The 20,066-nt window shown below is 46.2% G+C and overlaps 1 protein-coding gene across 6 annotated transcripts in view; it reads right to left on the bottom strand.

Moving 5' to 3' along the window:
- The window catches only part of mtss1lb (MTSS I-BAR domain containing 2b), a 67,667-nt gene that overhangs the window by 35,504 nt on the left and 12,097 nt on the right, over positions 1-20,066 (bottom strand). For all 6 annotated transcript variants that reach the window (XM_020055107.3, XM_020055110.3, XM_020055101.3 and 3 more), the window contains exon 3: positions 19,476-19,549. In XM_020055107.3, coding sequence (XP_019910666.2) covers positions 19,476-19,549 — 74 coding nt within the window. The remainder of the gene's footprint in view (positions 1-19,475; positions 19,550-20,066) is intronic.

The raw sequence follows: 20,066 nt of genomic DNA, 5'->3' as shown, positions 1-20,066 counted from the left end.
TTTTCCTCATGAGACATTTCCCATTTTCCTCACGAGACTTTTTCACATTTCCCAGGGCCCTAGCATTTCCTTAAATGATCGTCAACAATTGATGGCCCAGGCACAGTGAACCAGGGGTCATCCCAGCTCGTAGAGCAAGGTCTCTCTGAGGGAACCAGCTGACCAATTGAGGTGGCTGGTAGAGCAAGAGGCGCTGGGCTCAAGCTCCACCCACCTTCCTAATTACCATGACGCGGACCATCCGTCCCTCACAGAGCAGTCATCATTCCCTGGACGAGGAGCCAAGGTGTGGTTACAGCACGTGTCGTTAACCGCCCACCAAGCCAGAGGACTCATTAGGGGACTACATCCCCTTTGACCACCCACTCAAATGGCCTGGGCTGAAATAGCTGCCAGGCATGGCTGGAGATAACAGTCCCCACCAGGGACCAGTTGTAAGTGGGTCAGAACCCTACTCTTTCTCTATCACCCTGTATATAAGCAAGCCCAGAGAAATGTTGACTGGACTTTGATTATGTGATGGAGAACAGAATAAGGGTAGGTGTGGTCAACACAATCTGCAGAACAAAGATGAGTTGATGTACTGATCATGCTCAGAAACAAACCTAAATTTTGTTAGTCGTAGCGCAAATACTTGTGTACTCAGAGGTCCTCATCAGGATTCATTATGGTAGGAAGTATGGCTCACTGAATCATGGTCCCAACAGGAGGTAATTTCATTAATGAGTTAAAGAGTGAAGCCATTTTATCAGAAGGCCATTTCAATGAAATGGAAAGCCATCCAAGGAAAGACAGTTCTTTGAAAGGCTGTTTCAGAGGTAAATTCATTGAAACACCACTTCAGCGAGTCCATTTAATTGAGAGGCCATATCAGCGAAACATTATCTCTTTGGAAGGCCAAATAACGGAGGCTGGTTCATTCAAAAAACATCTACTCAGAAGGCCATCGACTGGAGGCCATTTCACTGGAAAGTCCACACAGAAAAGCAGTGTTAGTAATTTAATTGGAAGCTGAGGCAAAACAAATGCTCCTCAAAAGCAAATGTCACCCAAACCAATGCTGAATGTTTCCTGTTAGGGGAATGCTTGTCTACGGTAAACACCAAATGGATTCTCTTAAGTCTGGCTGGCACCAGAGAATTAGCTGACCAGTACCCCCTCCTCGGAGAGAACATCTCAGTGTTTTTCATTTGTCCATCTGAAAGAGAGGATGACTGAAGCTGCAAGGTCAGGGGTTAAGGGTCGGACAATGATGGTGGTTGACAATGTAGCCGACTAATGAAGATAACATCATTGGCTCCCTGGTCACAAAAAGCTGTGAGGCAGGCTGGCCTTGTTAAACACCACCAGGGCAGCACAGCTTTTCACAGTTCCCCCATGTGTGTCAGATAAAAAACCAGATGAACAACCAGGGTAGAGGAGGCAGCTTGGCTGGCAACTGTTACTTCAAAGAGCTTGAGTTACTACATAAAAAATTCAAAGGAGAGCAGAGGAAGTCCATTGGTGCATGCCCCATCAGTTCACCCATGGACCAATCAGCAGGCCAGATATGGAATAGTGCCGGGGCCATTGGGAAGAGTGGAATCAGCTTGGCCAGAGAAAGAATGTAATTCCCTTGGTTTGATTAAAGAGTTTTTAAAAGTGTCTCCTGGGGGAGTGAGGGTTGGGCGAGGGACAGGGCGGACACCCTTTATTTACTCCAAAAGGAAGTTCCTGGCAAGGGACTTGCTGCTAAAAATACCCTGACACTACCACTGCCCAACCAGATGTGCTTTTCATTACAATCCGAAAAGGGTTGAAAAATAAAAAAGTAAAGCTATCCATTTACAGCAACTACCGAACAAGCAAATGGACTGCTTGCTCTCTTACTCGCTCTTGCATTCTCTCTCTTTTTCTCACTCTTTCACTGTCTGTCTCTCTTGGCTCTCTCTGGGATGGCTGCCACAGTATTTATGGAAAGCGGCTGACTTCATGGCCGGAGCGGCAGAGGCTCCGTGCGTGTATAGTAAGCTACATAAACACGGCTCACAGGACATGATCTCACCATCTCCATCCCAAAGAAAGCACCATACACACAGGCCACTGATCCTATCGTCTCCACAGTGCTGCTAAAACACATCCCAACCAATGCCTTCCCTGGAACCCGCAAACTCCCAGGACAGGAAGGGAATTTTCTACTTTCCCCATGCCTTCTATGTAAAAAGATTAACGGACACAAACAGACTATTATAGCAGCTAAATGTTGCTCTTTCGTTGTTGTTTCGTTCTTTTACCACATCGCACTTTTTCGCACAATCCAAAATGTAAATATATTTATTGACAACTAAACAATGTTGGCATGATTTTTAAACAGTCTTCTTCCCGTGTAACAAGCTCTTTTCCCACCTGAATTCCTAGTGAATACAGTTCAATGTGATTGTTGGCCCAAATACACAGTAATGATTTAACTCTAGGCTACACTCTGGCTTCAAACAACACGTGGTCTCCTGCAAAACACTGAGACATGAACTACGTTGACAGAAGTACAATAAATCCTTCCCTAGTGTCTAATAGCTTGTGTGTGGGCTAGATGCACCTACATATACCACACTCTGAGCTTGTGAATAGTTTGTTAACATGTACATACTGAAAATGTGTGTTTGAGCACATTCCAGATTTATGAGCTCAAGTGTCACTTAACAACCATAAAAGCCACTGGTCCTGCCATCAAATCTGTACCCCGTATAGGGGATTATGTGGGTCACAAAGCGCGGAAGATGACACTAGTGTCATTTTATACAGTAGTCAATACCAGTAACTATGGTCAGGGCAATGCCACAGCTCACCAACACAAAAAGCATCTTACCCGCTGTTTTTTGCTTCTCAGATATTTATCGGCTGCGTCTGTAATATCATATTTTGCATTAAAAAAACAACAAATGTTAGTAAGACCTGGACTGAGGGTTTTGATCTCATCCTTTCTTGCCCTCTCCTCTGTGATCCTTTGTTTTCAAGGTTCCTCTGGGCGGGTCGGTACTGTGGGTGGGTGGGTCGGTCCTGTGGGTGGGTGGGTTACGCTCCAACAGGAAGAGGGGGTTGCTTCCCAATCCGATCTCCAGACATCCAGGGCTTGAACTCGACTTCCACTCGGATTCCCAGGCTGCTGCTAAAGGGTTTGCTGGTGGGGGTTGGGTGGAAATGTCTGTCGGCGTCCAGACGACCTGGGCAGGAGAAGTGCTGACTGCGTGGAAAATATGACAACTTGCTGGCTCCATAAGGACTCTGGCCTAACCATGCCAGAGCGGAATGAGCAGAGCTGATCTGAGTCGCTCCATACTCACGGTGAGCCTCAAACTATGTGACTCATCTGTCCTTCACAAAGGGTTAAGGGAGCATCATATAGCGTTCAAATAGTGGTCATTCACTTTCACCCAACAAGGAGTTAATAGCCCCATCCCGACAGTCTGTGGGTTTGTACCGAAGGTAGTGGGGGGGGGGGGGGGGGGTAACAGATAACACACTAAATGCTGGTTCTGTCAGATTAAAGACCCTTAATCAGCTGAGGAGCCACCGGAATAGCTCTGCGAGGACCATCAAAACCGTCCTCAGTGGCCATTACCACAGCCCACGAAGCCTCAAGCCGGGAGATACACAGAGAACACTTTGTATGAACAGGCTAATGTCACTCAATCAATACCGACATCGGTCTATGGAGTCACACCAGACACAGCCAGCTCTTCGTAGGCGTAGAGGGGATGAGGAAAACATGCTGTCTAACGCTTTCTCCTTGTGCTCTCTGAAAAAACCACAGACAGAAAGCTGCAGCCTGTCTCTACCATTCGCCGTCCACAATGTGGAGCCTACCAAGCTTTAGTTCTCGAACACGAACATGTGACGTGTTAAGCAATCCTTTCAAAGGCACCAACCACCACCAGTGCAGCTTAAAGGCATGATAACCCACCCTCTCTGCGCACACACACATGCACCCACGCGTGCCCACGCACACACACGCACGCACACACAAGCGCAAACGCCCCAAAACTCGCTGTGTGTGTCACAGCCAGGGAAAGAGGATTACACAAAAACAATAAACACAAACACACACATGCTCACGTGAATTCTCTTTGCCCACGACTATCTACGGCAATTTCACATCAACCGTCTCATAATCACCTCTTCACACCAACAAGCGCCTCCATACAAGTCCCTGTACAGCTCACAGACACAAACACACACATGGTTATTCCGGGCGCTGTCACGCGGTACAGGTCATATCCAGAGACAGGGGGCTTTTCCCTGGGGCTCCGGGCTAAGGAGCAACGCCAACAACGCTACAGTCTTTCGATTTCCACAGTCACCTGTGTCACATCACTTTCCAGAAGACGCACACACTCCATCACCACTGGATGACAAGGCAGCGTAAAGTAACACCGCACTGACACGTCACTTCCTCACAACCCTTTTCAAAAGATGCAACTTCAGATGGTCCCGTGACAGCTTTCATGGTGTGTTTCGCAGACAGTAGGCAGGAATGGGTTCAGTGAATTCCCGAAACAATTATCAACTATGTAAACTAAACTGCTGAACACATAAACGAAACCCATAAACAAAGATATTCTTTATAATAAACCAAGGAGACAGTAATAGCAACTGGGGTTGTTTCTGCATCCTGTGTCTTCGCAGGCTTCTGAACCAGTGACCTTTTGTGTCACCCTAGGCATTCAGCATGCGTCACACTGAACCGTGGCCAGGGAACGGACATCTGGGTTAGGGACTCCAGCACTCTTCCTGTCAGAAGCGGACAAGAAGCAGAGGGGTTGTTCTTGGCAGAGCGGAAAGAGAGAGGGAGATGGAGAGAAAGGGAGAGAGACAGAATGAGGAATGAAAGAATAAGAATGGAAATGTAAATCAAGCAGGACTAGTTCACAGCTGATTCTTCTCAGAGAGAGGGGGAGACAGCAAGAGAGGGAAAGAAAGACAGAGAGAGAGACACAGAGGAATGGAGGGAGGGTGGGAGGGAGGTTTGGGAGGGAGGGGGAGATTTAGTAAGAGGCCCAGTTTTCAGCCCAACAACCACAGAGAGAAGACTCGCTGACATCGTCCCAAACAAACAGAACAGTACCCTTAGCCCCGCCCCTTTACAGCTCCCCTGTGATAGGTCAGGGGGCCAGGCAGCATCCCTGAGAACAGCTTAAAGCAGCCCCTGGTTGGCTGCCCTCCAGAGTCTTTCTACAGGCTGTGGGAAACGGCACCAAGCTCCAGAGACACCGAATCATTTCAACAGGCCCGAAGAACAGGAGCTCCCTCCGACCTTTCGTGTTCTGAGTTTAAAACATTGCGGGACAATGGGCAGGGGAACACACCGGGAGCGAAAAAAGGGGTCTTTTAGGGCCGACCTCACCCCCCTGGAAGAGGAATCCGTACTGCCCCACTCCACCTCATCTCCACTTCAGGAGCTCCCAGACTCTGCCGCAGCCCGGTGAGGGGGCGGGGCGAGAGGGTGAGTGAGTGAGACAGGCTCCAAACACCCACGCTCTCCCTGACTCCCTGCCGTCCACTGGAAAGTTCAAGTATCTCACCCAAACAGCCAGCACATATCAAACAGTCCCCTGTAAAAACTCTGCTCCAAACCAATCCCCGTCTCTATCTCCCTCTATTTCCCAGTGGCTATCACCCTCCCCATACAGCTCCAGAAAAAATCAAGAGACCAATGCACCTTTTTCTTTCTTTTCCAAAGAGTGAGGAACAGAGGGTTTAATTTGCAGTGGTCTCTTAATTTTAACACTTCTGTTTCTCACTCAAAACCTTCCTTTTTGACTTTTTTGGAACGGAAAGAAAAAGGTGCAGTGGCCTCTCTCTGAATAACTCTCCCGCAGGCAGGGGACAGACTGGAGCAGAGCATGTGCAGCTGGACTGAAGTCTGCCCCCTCCAGCGATGGCTAAGGGACAACCAGGATGGGAAGCAGAGCAGAAGAGACAGAGAAGCCTGCTGCTCTTCTAGTTCGTCGCGCATCAAGAAAACAACAACAACCACATAATCAAGCAGAGCACATCTTAACAGCACAAGCCAGGACAAATCCAGTGTCGAAGACGTGAAACACGGGTTCAGTCAGCGGAAAGAACCGAGAGACCAAATATGCCGGGCCGACCCCTTCCTCATAAAATACAGCCACTGTTTCCATGTCAACCCGAATCCAAAAGAATAACAGCATTGCTATGGGGCCACACTAAGGCCTTTAACATGAGGAGGAGGACAGTGGAGGGATGGAGGGAGTGATCTGTAGAGAGATGGATGAAAAGGAAAACAGAGAGGGGCAAAAATGGTAGGAATGGAGACCAAGATGAGACGAAGAAAAGAAATACTGACAGCCTTTTGGGGGGGGGGGGGGGGTCAAGTAGCTATAAATGCTTTCATTTGGGACGGAAGAGAGAGAAAGAGAGTGTTAGGGGAGGGAAACAGGGCTATAGAAGGAGATTCTGTCAAACTGCTGTGCTGCTGTTGTGTGTCATGCCCTCCATCCTGTAATACATGTACCCACCAACTAATCCCTTCACTCCCCAAAATACAGGCCCTCTAATGAAACCATTCGCTCTTTTTGTGCTGATCCTGTGTGGAACCCATGATGCTCTAAAGGAAAATGTCCAGCATGGGAATGTTTTCCAAATGTTTACGAACACAAATCTATGTCTGGTGTAATCTGTTAAGTTCTGCCGTGGGCTGGTAAAGTCTGGTGTGGTTCAGTGTGGTCTGGTAAGGTTTGGTGTAGTTTGGTTTGGTCTGGTGTGGTTCGGTGTGGTCTGGAAGGGTCTGGTGTTGTTCGGTGTGGTCTTGTAAGGTCTGGTGTTGTTCGGTGTGGTCTTGTAAGGTCTGGTGTTGTTCGGTGTGGTCTTGTAAGGTCTGGTGTTGTTCGAAGTGGTCTGGTAAGGTGTGGTGTGGTTTGGTGTGGTGCAGTGTGATCTGGTATGGTCTGGTATGTTTGGTCTGGTCTGGATCCATGGGACTTGCAAGCTCAACTGGTCTCCCTTTCTACAAGACCCTATATGGGCAGTGAGCACTGAGTAAAGAAACGTGACAGGGACTTAAGTGTGTGTGTTACAGACATGGTTCAGTCTCAAGAGAACGGGGGTGAAGAAAGAGAGAGGAACAGAGAGAGGAGTATAGCAGACAGACAGACAGGAGGGCTGCACAATCTACTTCTCACCAAAATGTTACTATTGAGTAGTGCAATATTCATATTTGAAGACCATGTAATATTTTGAATCCAATATCAGTGTAAAGTCTGTTTTATAGTTTTTTTTTCTCCTCACACATTCCAACATAAGCCTGGACCCATTTGGATACACACTGACATATGCTGTTGGAATGTGTGTTAAGATGTGTCCGATCATGAACCAGGGCTATTTCTTGCAGTGTTGATTGTACTTGCCCTAACAAAACACCATACAAATTACAAGGAGGAACAGCGAGATGGAACAGAGCGGCAGGAAAGCAGACAGATAGACAGACAGACAGAATGGAGGACAGAGGCAGAGAGAGGAGGACAAAGGGACCATCAGGCAGTCCAGAGGGACAGACAGGCAGGCCAAAGGGACAGACAGGCAGGCCAAAGCGATGGCCAGAGCAACAAAACAGGACGCCAGAGGGACAGACAGGCAGGCCAGAGGGACAGACAGGAGGCCAAAGCGATGGCCAGAGCGACAGACAGGCAGGCCTGAGGGACGGACAGGATGCCAGAGGGACAGACAGGCAGGCCAGAGGGACAGGCAGGAGGCCAGAGGGATAGACAGGCAGGCCAGGGGGACAGACAGGCAAGCCAGAGGGACAAACAGGAGGCCAGGGGGACAGACAGGCAGGTCAGGGCGACAGACAGGCAGGCCAGGGGGACAGACAGGAAGCCAGGGAGACAGACAGGCAGGCCAGGGTTAATATAATGTGTGATGATAGGTCCAGCTGAGCCAGCAGTAGCTGCAGGAGTGGGGAGATCACGCCTGACTGCCAACACTTAATACCCTGGATTACCCTGGTCTGGCCTGTCTGATCCACACACACACACACACACACACACACAGTCCTTAACCCTACAACAACCCCCTACACCCCTCCTGTCTAGTGAGCCAACATAACCTGCATAGGCTGGGAAGCTGCAGTTGGACTGGGCTAAGCTGGGCTATGGTCTACACTGGGCTGGTTTAGGATGGGCTGTGCCATGGGCTACACTAGGCCTGGCGGAGCTGGAGTGGGCTGGAGCTAGGTCAGGTTGAGCCGAGCCGGGACAGGGCCATGTGACTCCACAAAAAAACACACAAGTCGATCTCACTGACCTGATCCAAAATCAAATTCAAGTTTATTTTTCCTTAAAGCTCAGTTTACTGGAATCATTTAGCATTCATTGACAGAAAACAAAAAAAAAATATTCAAGAGTTGTTAATAGGTTCAAAGCGGTCTACTTCAGTAATAACCGGTGTCTATGTGACCTCTGACCTTCTCAGCCCTCTATAAACACAGAGGAGCAAGGAGAAACCTGACAGGGTCAGAACCTCCGTCAACTATGCCCAGGCGTGATCACAACTAATCAGCTGACGCTGGTCAACCCCCCCACAGTGTCAGGGCACACACAAACAGAGAATCTAACAGACCCAATGAGCTATAGCAAGAAACAAACTCGCTCTATCCCTGTCTCTCACCTCCCACACATCAACACTCCCCCTCTCTCCCTTCTAAGTAGGCCATCGACACTTCCAGAGATTGTCTTCGGGGGAACAAAAACAACATTATTGTCTTCAATTAAGCCACAGTCACAATGGTTGTCTATTCCTCCCTCTCACTCCCTCCTCTGTGCTTTTGGCCGTTCTGCGAGGACACTTCCTGGTGTCACAGTCCTCTTTTGTCCCCAGGCGGCCAGCACAAGGCCAGCTCTATGGACCTGGGAAGCTCACTGGTCCTCAGAGCCAAGGCCAAGTCTCCTCTTAATGAGAGAAGAGACTGCTACTGGGAGAGGGAGAGAAAAGGGGGGTGAGAGAGAGAGCAAGAGAAAGACGAGGGAGAGTTCGGAGGGGTGAGAGGAAGAGAGAGCTGTGCAGGGAACGCCAAACATTGTACTCCCCATCTCCCCACCCCCATCCCAGCCTCTCATTTCTCAGGCACTGGACTTCACAGGGGAGCCTACAGCCCATCAACAAAAACTGAGGCCAGTGGCCATACGACGGTGTGGTAAAGCAGGATGTGCACAGTGATGTTGGAGTCAACGTTACCATCCCCCAACGGCTGACCCGTCGTTTCTAAAATACTAGAAGTCATCTCTCAAATTTCTCCTCTCACTTGGTTGGTAACACAGCTATTTTTCTGCCACCACTCACTCGCTCTTTCTCTTCGTTGCTTGGCAACTGGGCCTGCAATCCACCTTCTCTCTGGTTGGTTGGTTGAAAGCAGAGAGAGAGCGAGACATAAACAGAAAGAGAGAGAAACATTGAGAAATAGAAGAAATAATTCAGGCAGAGAGAGTTAGACAGTTGCTTGTCAGGGCAACTGTTCATAGCTAATAAATAACACTTGAAATGCGTTTATCCTTTTAAAAATGTTGTGTTTGATATTTACCCAATATTTCTGATTATTACATTTTAGTAATTGAATTGATTATTTTCCCAAAGAGAAGTTACCCTAATATTGCAATCATAGATCTACCATTTCTAAATACACGTTCAAGTCACTCGGTAAAGGACTAGAAATGAATTCTCTCTAACAGTCGCCATTGAAGCCTCCCCCATAACCCGACAGTGATTAACACATTACAACCAGCATGCTGACCATATTACACTGTAAAAATCAACCAGCAAGATATCATTAGATGAGGAGCGGGGGACAGCAGACATGAAAAATAGCTAGGTAGACAGACAAGTAATACAGAGAGAAATACAAAGAGAGAGAGAGGGAAAGAGAGAGCAGGGAGAGAGAATTCCCATTGCTGCCTTCGGTGTTCACGCTTGGCTTTCTTCGCTCCAGGTCTCATCAGGTTTTCCGTGAGGAGCATTGGAGGTTGTAATCAGACCGGCCCATGTAGACTAAGCCTCCATGGAAAAACACACACGACCACGTCTGTCTCCCCCCTGCATTTGAGAACCATCAGCACTTTTACAGAAGCTACATCATGTCTAACACACGTCAAACAACCACAGAGTCAACCAATGGGGAGAGTGCTCTTTAATTCAATAGCTGTCACCGGCAATTTCTAGAAGCTAGCACATCTTTTAGGGCGCTATTCACACAAATCATATTCTCTCTTGTAATCAATTAGATTATCAAGAAAACAAGCTGAATCCAGGTGAAAGAGCGCTGTAGGGGCAGTTAAACGGAACCCCCCGCCACCAGCTAGACGATCACGACCGACCAGCACTGAGCGTTTAGGGATTAAGTTTCAGATCAAGGCCGCGCCTGGTACGACCCCTGTGAACTCAAAGGTCAACATGAGGTCATCACAGCGGCCTCTCCGCCTTTCATCTCTCCTCTTCGTCTTTCCTCCTCTCCGTAACTCTACTCCTTTAATTATTTCAAGAATTTGTATTGCAGAGATGAAGGAGACGTGTTTTTTTTTTGTTTGTTTCAAAGTAAGTAAAAGGATAGTTCCAGTTAGGACACTAAGTGTATTTAGCCTGTATTAAGGAGATATCACAGAGTACCGTGTTGTTATGTTTTTACCGCGGCGCTCTGACAACAAACCCTGGCCGGTCCGTGATAAGGTTTTGTTTAGTCTCCGTCTTAATGATGTTGTGCTGGTGTTGTGGGCTACCAGGGGGAGGCCTTAGACTGCTGATCCCAACATCAACTCCCCCTAGAGGGGGAGCAGGTGTTCCCTGGGGGGAGGCACAAAGCAGCTGAGTCAGGACGACCACGATGAAGCCAGTGGGGGGGGGGGGGGCATCGTTATTACCCAGTCCTGATTTAGTACATGTGGAGATGGAACGCCCACCCAGCACTGCCTAATGAGGGAGTGTTGAAGGAACACAGCGTGCACACACGCACGCGCACATACACAGACGGACAGACAAACAGACACACACACACATGCACGTGCACACACACAGACAGACAGACACACACACACGCACGCAGGCTAACAACATCCAGGGTTTCCTCTTGACCTTGACTCCAGCCAACAGAACATTGTTCTGTTCATTTCATGCCACCCCCGTCTTTCTTTCTGGGTCTATCTATCATTCTATTCCCAGAAACAATTACACAACATCCGTCTCTGTCTCTGAGACAGACGCATTAGCAGCAAGATGCTGCCTTTTCAAAAGGCCTCCTCCCTTCAAATGAAATTACACAGACCAGTATGAGCCTGCAGTAATCATCCCTTTTGCAAATGAATGTCGTTTTCCTTTACACGTCTGTCACAAAGCTTCCACTGACAGATATAATCGTGCCAAGCCATGAGGATGCTCAGGCCATTGAAATGTTAGGAGAATTATATTACAGAAGTTTACAGATGCTGTAGCTGATTTGGGCCAGTTTGCAGCATTAATTGTGCACTGTTATGAGGAATATAATCAACCCATTCATGTTTATAACTGCATGTAGACATCCCTTTGGTACACTGTTCTCTGAGCTTATTGATGGACAAAACTGAGGAACTGAAGTCTGCAAAAGCATTTATCTTACAATGAGAGTTTTTGGTGAAACTATTTCGTTCTTGACAACATTACTTTTGACATATTTTATGAAAAATTTGAATACATCTTTGTAATTTGGGTTATTTCAATATATTTACGCCAAACCAAGTCTGTGAATCTTTATATTATACTAAATGCCGTATAGTACAAGGAAGAAAATGCGGGCCTTTTTAAACCACAAATTCCTGCAACAACAGGCTGATCTTCCTAAGGTACAGCATCTGTTACCGCCCACAACACCCCATCCCTGTTTGATTTCTTACATTTGATGTTATCTTTGACAACATACATGGCAGCTGTTGAAAGCCTGTTCACTGTCAACCTACGTTTTAATCTACATGTCAGCAAACTAGTTCTATGTTTCTTAGCATTAAACATTATCCAGAAGTCACATATGCAAACACTAACTGTTTTGCTCGTCTTTCCCTCAATTAGGCTCCGTGCAACCATTTGCTGAGCCGGCAGCCATGTTTCTTCTGCCTTTTGGGGGGAGCCATTTTACACCCTTTCGTATGACTCAGATTTATGATGTTCATTATAGGCCTTCCTATTCAACCCATAGGCCGTAAAACACCCAGATAAAATCGTGTACGAGCTCATCACAGGCTGAGCACATCTGGCTGGAACGTTTATGACCTGGCTGCCTTGGCCGTGATTGTGGGGAGGTAGCACTGCTTTTGGGATAGCCCCCCATTTTACTGTGCTACTGTGGAAGCCAAGAACAGAGGGAGAGAGAGATAGAGAGACGTAGATATAGAGGTTAAAAGAAAGGGGGATTGAACTTTGAGAGACTGAGACGGAGAGAGAGATAGACTGTACATTGTGAACCCAGAATGTCACAGCCAAAAAATGCATTTCTCAATTGAATTCTCTGAAATGGATTAGCTATTAGTCTGACAGAAAGGTTCTGTCAGCTCAGAAAGGGCCATACACACTGGTTTGAATGTGTAGAGGCCACAGTTATTTCAGCCATTCAGTGAGTACGTCTCCTTCTGGTACTTACTACAGGTCTCAATAAGTATCATTCTGCGACAGGGTTTGGCAAATTATATTTGTTTAGGAAATGAAAATATGCAGTTGAAATCATTACAAACTCAATAGTCCTCTAGCTTGTCTGGGTGGGTGTGGAAGAGAGAGTGAGCGATGAGTACATTTGTAAAAGGAAGCCATTTGTCTGTGGAAGAGGGGGAAGATGACCAAAAGACTGCAAAATGAGAACGCATCAAGACCCCACCAGACAACATGAAGTCTCCAGTGTTTGTGTTTGTGTGTGTGTGTGTGTGTGCGTGTGTGTGTGTAACAGTTTGCTTCCGTCTTCCTATGATTTCCTGTCAACCCAGCCACCCCCTCCAGCCATCCCCTGGCCTGTGTTTGCTCCGGGGAAAGTGTGAAGGAGTGAGAGGAGAACATCTGAACTAACACACTCTGAACTAACACACTCTGAACTAACACACTCTGAACTAACGCACTCTGAACTAACGCACTCTGAACTAACACACTCTGAACTAACACACTCTGAACTAACACACTCTGAACTAACACACTCTCCATAACTCTGCACCGTGTCCGGGAGTCCCTTTCTCAGCTCCCTGACAACAAATCACACAGGCGTTTTTAATTTTGTCACAACGCCTGATTTCGTTGTTTGTGCTGGCCCCACCAATTTTCTTTTAGCATGTTGAGCAGAATCTTGCGAACCAGGCGACTGAAGCCATTACATAAAATGCATTACCAGAATGTGTTAGCCGAAGCCATTATATTAAATGCATTACCAGAATGTGTCAGCCAAAGCCACTGCATTAAATGCATTACCAGAATGTGTTAATCGAAGCCATTGCATTAAATGCATTACCAGAATGTCAGCCGAAGCCATTACATTAAATGCATTACCAGAATGTGTCAGCCGAAGCCACTGCATTAAATGCATTATCAAAATGTGTCAGCCGAAGCCATGACATTAAATGCATTACCAGAATGTGTCAGCCGAAGCCACTGCATTAAATGCATTACCAGAATGTGTTAATCGAAGCCATTGCATTAAATGCATTACCAGAATGTGTCAGCCGAAGCCATTACATTAAATGCATTACCAGAATGTGTTAGCCGAAGCCACTGCATTAAATGCATTACCAAAATGTGTCAGCCGAAGCCATTACATTAAATGCATTACCAGAATGTGTCAGCCGAAGCCATTACATTAAATGCATTACCAGAATGTGTCAGCCGAAGCCACTGCATTAAATGCATTACCAAAATGTGTCAGCCGAAGCCATTACATTAAATGCATTACCAGAATGTGTCAGCCGAAGCCATTACATTAAATGCATTACCAGAATGTGTCAGCCGAAGCCACTGCATTAAATGCATTACCAAAATGTGTCAGCCGAAGCCATTACATTAAATGCATTACCAGAATGTGTCAGCCGAAGCCACTGCATTAAATGCATTACCAGAATGTGTCAGCCGAAGCCATTACATTAAATGCATTACCAGAATGCGTCAGCCGAAGCCACTGCATTAAATGCATTACCAGAATGTGTCAGCCGAAGCCATTACATTAAATGCATTACCAGAATGCGTCAGCCGAAGCCACTGCATTAAATGCATTACCAGAATGTGTCAATCAAAGCCGTTGCAGTAAACGCATTACCAGAATGTGTCAACCTTTTTGCAGAGGTGGTGTTCCCTAACGAGACAGACGTCCCTAATACGTCTGTAAATATCAAATCATTTGTGACACAAATGTGTGGTACACATCAAGTGAAAAGGGAGACCAGGGAGACATTTCAGGCTCAGTCACTTAGATAGAGCCGAATCCGTCCGGAGTATAAGTCAGAGCTAAAAAGTGATAATTAATACTAATCACCTCCATAGTTCATGTCACGGCGCAGTACGTTTTGATCACTCCCTTTCTCCCATCCCATTTTCCTCTCCTTTTGTGTCCATTCATGATGTGTCTGAAGTGCTCCCAGTCAGTCAGTCAGTTGGTAAAGTCTCCTCAGAGGGGCCCAGGGATCCAACGGGCAACCTCTGTCATCTCCCGGCTGCTTCAGCCCCGTCTCCTCAAATACCTCCACACAACATCGTTTCATCCCAACTGGACCACAGTGGTCTGGACAGCAAGACGCACGCAAAGACAACGCACAACACCGTTTCATCCCAACTGGACCACAGTGGTCTGGACAGCAAGACGCACGCAAAGACAACGCACAACACCGTTTCATCCCAACTGGACCACAGTGGTCTGGACAGCAAGACGCACGCAAAGACAACGCACAACACCGTTTCATCCCAACTGGACCACAGTGGTCTGGACAGCAAGACGCACGCAAAGACAACGCACTACATCGTTTCATCCCAACTGGACCACAGTGGTCTGGACAGCAAGACGCACGCAAAGACAACGCACAACACCGTTTCATCCCAACTGGACCACAGTGGTCTGGACAGCAAGACGCACGCAAAGATAACGCACACACAGTATTCTGCAGAACACCTGGTCGGATTACAGCTGAGGGGATCCAGATCTGGTTTGGTAAAACATGTTTGGGCCAAGAGAATGGATGTAGCTCCGCTGGCACAGAATGGCCCATTCAATTCCGGGCTAATGGTTTCAATTCAGGGACCACTAATATGGAATGGTTCAGTACCGAGAACCACTGGTCACCACCCAGCCTGAGGAAATTACAGGGTCTGTACCGTAGAAGGACTAGGACTAAATGTGGATGCTCAGAACAGTTTGTCTAAAAACAGAGAGACAGCAGCATAGCCCCAAGGAGAGCAACACAGTCAGTCCCAACCGAATCATGAGAAAAATATATTTTTGACACACTGTTAAGAATAAACCAAAAAACTAAGCAAATTGGAATCCAATCTTGCCCTCAACAGAGAGTAGTAGACAGAGGCAATAAATCTGACCACTGTCACTGATCCAACATTAAGAAAAAACCTTGACTATGTACAGACTCATTGAACATGGCCTTGCTATCAAGAGAGGCTTCCACAGGCAGACCAGGCTCTCCAGAGAAGACAAAGCGCACACTGTCCACAAAAATAGGTGGAAATAGAGCTGCATTTCCTGCAAAATGTAGGAAACAGATATTTTACTCTAAGAAAATACTGTCACACAAAATTCAAAATAAAATCAAACACTGATAAACTCCTGTATCTGTTAGGTGAAAGCATAGCAAGCATTGGAGCACTGACATTGTAAATCCAACCAGTATTCTTATATTTACCTGTTTTCCATGTCAAGCTTAATCGTAACTATTTGTACATTTTTACTAGATTGTACATATCTTAAAATAATACTCAAAAATATGGCCGTAATGTTATACTGAGTATTTCAGATTGTTTACAATTTATTTTTGTTTTCACAGTTTTGTATTAAATGTTTCTTCCACTTGCTTCCACAAAAAACAAAATCCTATGCCAATGAAGTCCAATTTTGATTCAAAATGAAATTGAGAAGACAGAGACAGAGAGACATAAAGACAGACAGAGACAAGAGACACAGAGCGTATATTTTCCCTGTGGCGCTGAGACAAAAAGACAGACGGAGCCAGTTACTGTAAATGCTCTCTCAATAAGACATTTCCATTCTAAACGGCCTAAAGAGACAATTACTTCAGAGACAAAGTTGAACAGGCTCCATTCACTGGAAAGTCTATTGAAAGGCCTAAGGCTGATTGTGTATTAGCATTGAGAAAGGTTGCAATTATCACATACATAAATCCCCCATTTCCATGACCACATTCAGTCCAGTCCACCTAGTAATGCGCGCCACATAAACACTGTGCTTGAGTGTGTGTGTGTGTGTGTGTGTGTGCATGTGTGAGCAAGTAGGACTGTGAACCACACTGGATGAGGCAACAGTGCCTTGTGGTTGCCCCACAAATCTATATTAATCACAGCCAGCATCTGCCACAGTCACAGCCACAACACTGACCAGTCATGCAGGCTCCACCACACACACACACACACACACACACAGGCCCAATATATATAGCCTCAACAACTTACAATACTGTTTAGTGTTGATATTTTTTAATACTTTCCTATTTGCTAACCTTTATCAGGGGTGCATAATGTTTTTTCAGACTCCACCAACACCTGGTGACCGTCTTTAGGTATCAGTGTACATTGGTAGTTCAGAGGTTTCGGCCTTCAGATTGCAATCCTGTCTAAAACCAAGGCAAAGCAACTAGGAGGTACCGTTCTGCATCAAAGGCTTAGCAGCAGAAAGAACATTGACTGTTTAATGTCAAAAGAGGTATTTAATATGTGAGTGCATGTTTGAGTGTGAACAGGTTTTGCTATCTAAATGGGGTCTAGTAAACTGTGGTAAACTAGGAAAATTCAATACATGGGTGAATTTTTCCCTGTCCCCATTTTGGAAAATGATCTGTTCTGGCTTAACTGTTAGGTTTAGGCTAGCATCAGCCAGACAGTTGTTTTGGACATTGTTCCATTTCGGAGATTTATTCGGCTCTCTAGTTGCATGCTCGCTACATAAACTGCAGTGGTCACACTCACCCAAAAACTGCAAAATGTAACATTCCAAAGACTAAAATGTTCAGCCATGGTACTTCTAGTCATGTACCCCCTGTAGTGTCACTGCTGCATTAGCCTTGTGTACCAGTACTGACTCTACACGGATTTCACGTAGAGTCTCTGCAAATTTCGATATGAGCTCACATACAAGGGCAGAGGAGGAAGAAAAATGTATCAGTGTTACAACATATAACCAAATATTTTCGTTACTTAATATGTTTAATCCTTTATGAAATGCATTCTGGATATATAAAACATAAAAAAATATTTTCATAATATTTCTAATTATAAACATTCATAAAAAAAAACATTTGACTTTTAAACAAAACACTAACTCATTCATCCCCAGAGAACAAAGTGAGTGGCTGGTCCATCTTAGTTACTAGGTATGTGTTATAAGTTGTGCAATCACCCAGGGGGCATCTGCATTTAAATTCCTGACCAGTACGGTCAAGGGCCCTGAAGACGGATTGCCAGCCACCTGCTTGGCTGTCATGCAGACCAGGTGCTGTTTGCTATTGGCATGACTGGTCAGGGTCAGGTATTGTTTGTGAAATTTGTCAGTGCCTTTGTAAAAAGGCCCACATTTGTCCGCTCCAGCCGTGAACGTATGACAGACGGTACAGTGAGTTCCATCAAAGTCAAAACAGGTCAATTGTTTTTTGCACTGAGGTAAAAAAAAAAAAATTCGAGCTTGTAGTTATCCTTCGCTGTCTGCAGTTGAGTGATTTGAGTTTTTTAAATGTTTTACTGAAAAACAATACCAGACAGCTACGCGTCACATCACTGCTCCACGCTTTACTGGCCAACAGTGCGCAAAAGGAGCTGCAAGGTATTTATTTGTGCGTGTGCCAGATATGAAACAATAGGAGGATTTTTTATTTATTTTTTTTAATCTCCATTTATTTTGCAGTGGCCCGATCGGGACAGTGACATGCTAGTTTTATTAGTCCCAATTTGACTTTTTACTGGCCCAGGGCCACCGGGCCACCGTTATTGTGGAGCCCTGGTACATATACCTCAAAGACCATGATAGGGTTGGGTAGTATATTGTGGGGACATTTTGAAGAAATATTATTCTGTTGACTGCTACAGCAGTATGGGTCTTCCATGCAGCTATAAAGCCAAATCAATCTTAAGAATGGAACGTTGACCAAACCTAATGTCTAGATGATGCTTTAACACCAAAAGGATGTGGAAAAAGAAGTCTAACGTCCTAAAAATGTTAATATCCCTTTAAGGTTAGGTTTTGGGTTAATTTGTGTGTGAGTGTGTATTCTGCCTCAGGTAGGTCTCCTGTGGTCACTTGAGGATATAGGTCATTAGGATGTTCCCCATACTGTTTTACAGCCCAGACAGGAGGTACCCACTGTCAGCTCATTAAAAAAAGACTCTCACATACACACACACACACACACACACACATTCATTCTCATACATACACACACAAATGCATCCTGTGTGGAAAAACACACACACACACACACACACACTAAGAACCAGAACCAATAAGACCCAGTTTGAAACCACCTCCCTTAATAAAAACAATGTTTCTAAAATAACGCCTCCAGTCTCGATTGTCCCTCTCTCCATAGAACATAGCCTGGTAGGGCTCCTCAGAGGATCTCGGCCCAGTATCCTAACAATGCCCCCGGCCAAGAATAACCCTGCCACCCACCCACCTACCACATCTCCTCCTATAAACCAAGCCTTTGTTCTCTGCTCCTCACACACTCATGTGGAACGGCGCTCTATTCATCTCCATATGGACTCCCTAAACGCAGCTAATTCTGTGGCAGAAAACTCATCAAAGATTGTGGAGAATTTAACTTCCGGCACCAAACGTAACTTTTTAATCGGTTAACAAAATTCTAAAAGCCGATAGCATCTTAAGTGCCTGTTTAATACAATTAACATGAGATGCCGTTCCCATCCGCATGGAGCGTCCTTCAGCAGGACCAGTTCCCTTAGGTGGTATCCAAGCATGACGGATGTAATTCAGTCATACACACACACACACACACACACTCACACACTCACAACTACAGGAGAAGTGATCCCTAATCCTCTGGCATGGGTTTAAACGTGAACCCGGCTGGGATACCCCCAGAACAAGGCCCTTCAACCCCTACCCTCCAGCCAACATGCCCAAACCCCCCAATGGCGTCTGCTACAGCCATGCTCCTTCGCTGGCCCATTCAGACCATACAGTGCAGTAAAAGCCCACTCATGTCCCCAGAGATCGCTCACACATACACATCCGGAAGCCCACGTACCTCTTGTGTTGGTGGCCATGTCCGCCACCTTCTGAAAGGCATCCAGGAATGCCACTGCTGCCAGCACTGTGGTTCTGAGAGTGGAGACAGAGCAAACCAGAACACACATGACTGGCAATGAACACACCAACGCTCTCACCTGTAGCCTCAGAACTGACAGATCGGGGATTACATTGCAGTTAATGTCACTGGATGGGGTTTACTGACTGGTACTGATCCATACATAAGACAGTGGCTGGGGCTTACTGACTGGTACTGATCCATACACAGGACAGTGGCTGGGGCTTACTGACTGGTACTGATCCATACACAGGACAGTGGCTGGTGCTTCCTGACTGGTACTGATCTATACACAGGTCAGTGGCTGGTGCTTACTGACTGGTACTAATCCATACACAGGACAGTGGCTGGGGTTTACTGACTGGTACTGATCCATACATAAGACAGTGGCTGGGGCTTACTGACTGCTACTGATCCATACACAGGTCAGTGGCTGGGGCTTACTGACTGGTACTGATCCATACACAGGTCAGTGGCTGGGGCTTACTGACTCGTACTGATCCATACACAGGACAGTGGCTGGGGCTTACT

This window comes from Esox lucius, chromosome 2 (genome assembly GCF_011004845.1).
Source record: "Esox lucius isolate fEsoLuc1 chromosome 2, fEsoLuc1.pri, whole genome shotgun sequence".
NCBI classification, from domain to species: Eukaryota; Metazoa; Chordata; class Actinopteri; order Esociformes; family Esocidae; genus Esox; species Esox lucius.
Note: the sequence above shows the minus strand (reverse complement) of the source record. Positions and strands in the feature narration are given on the sequence as shown.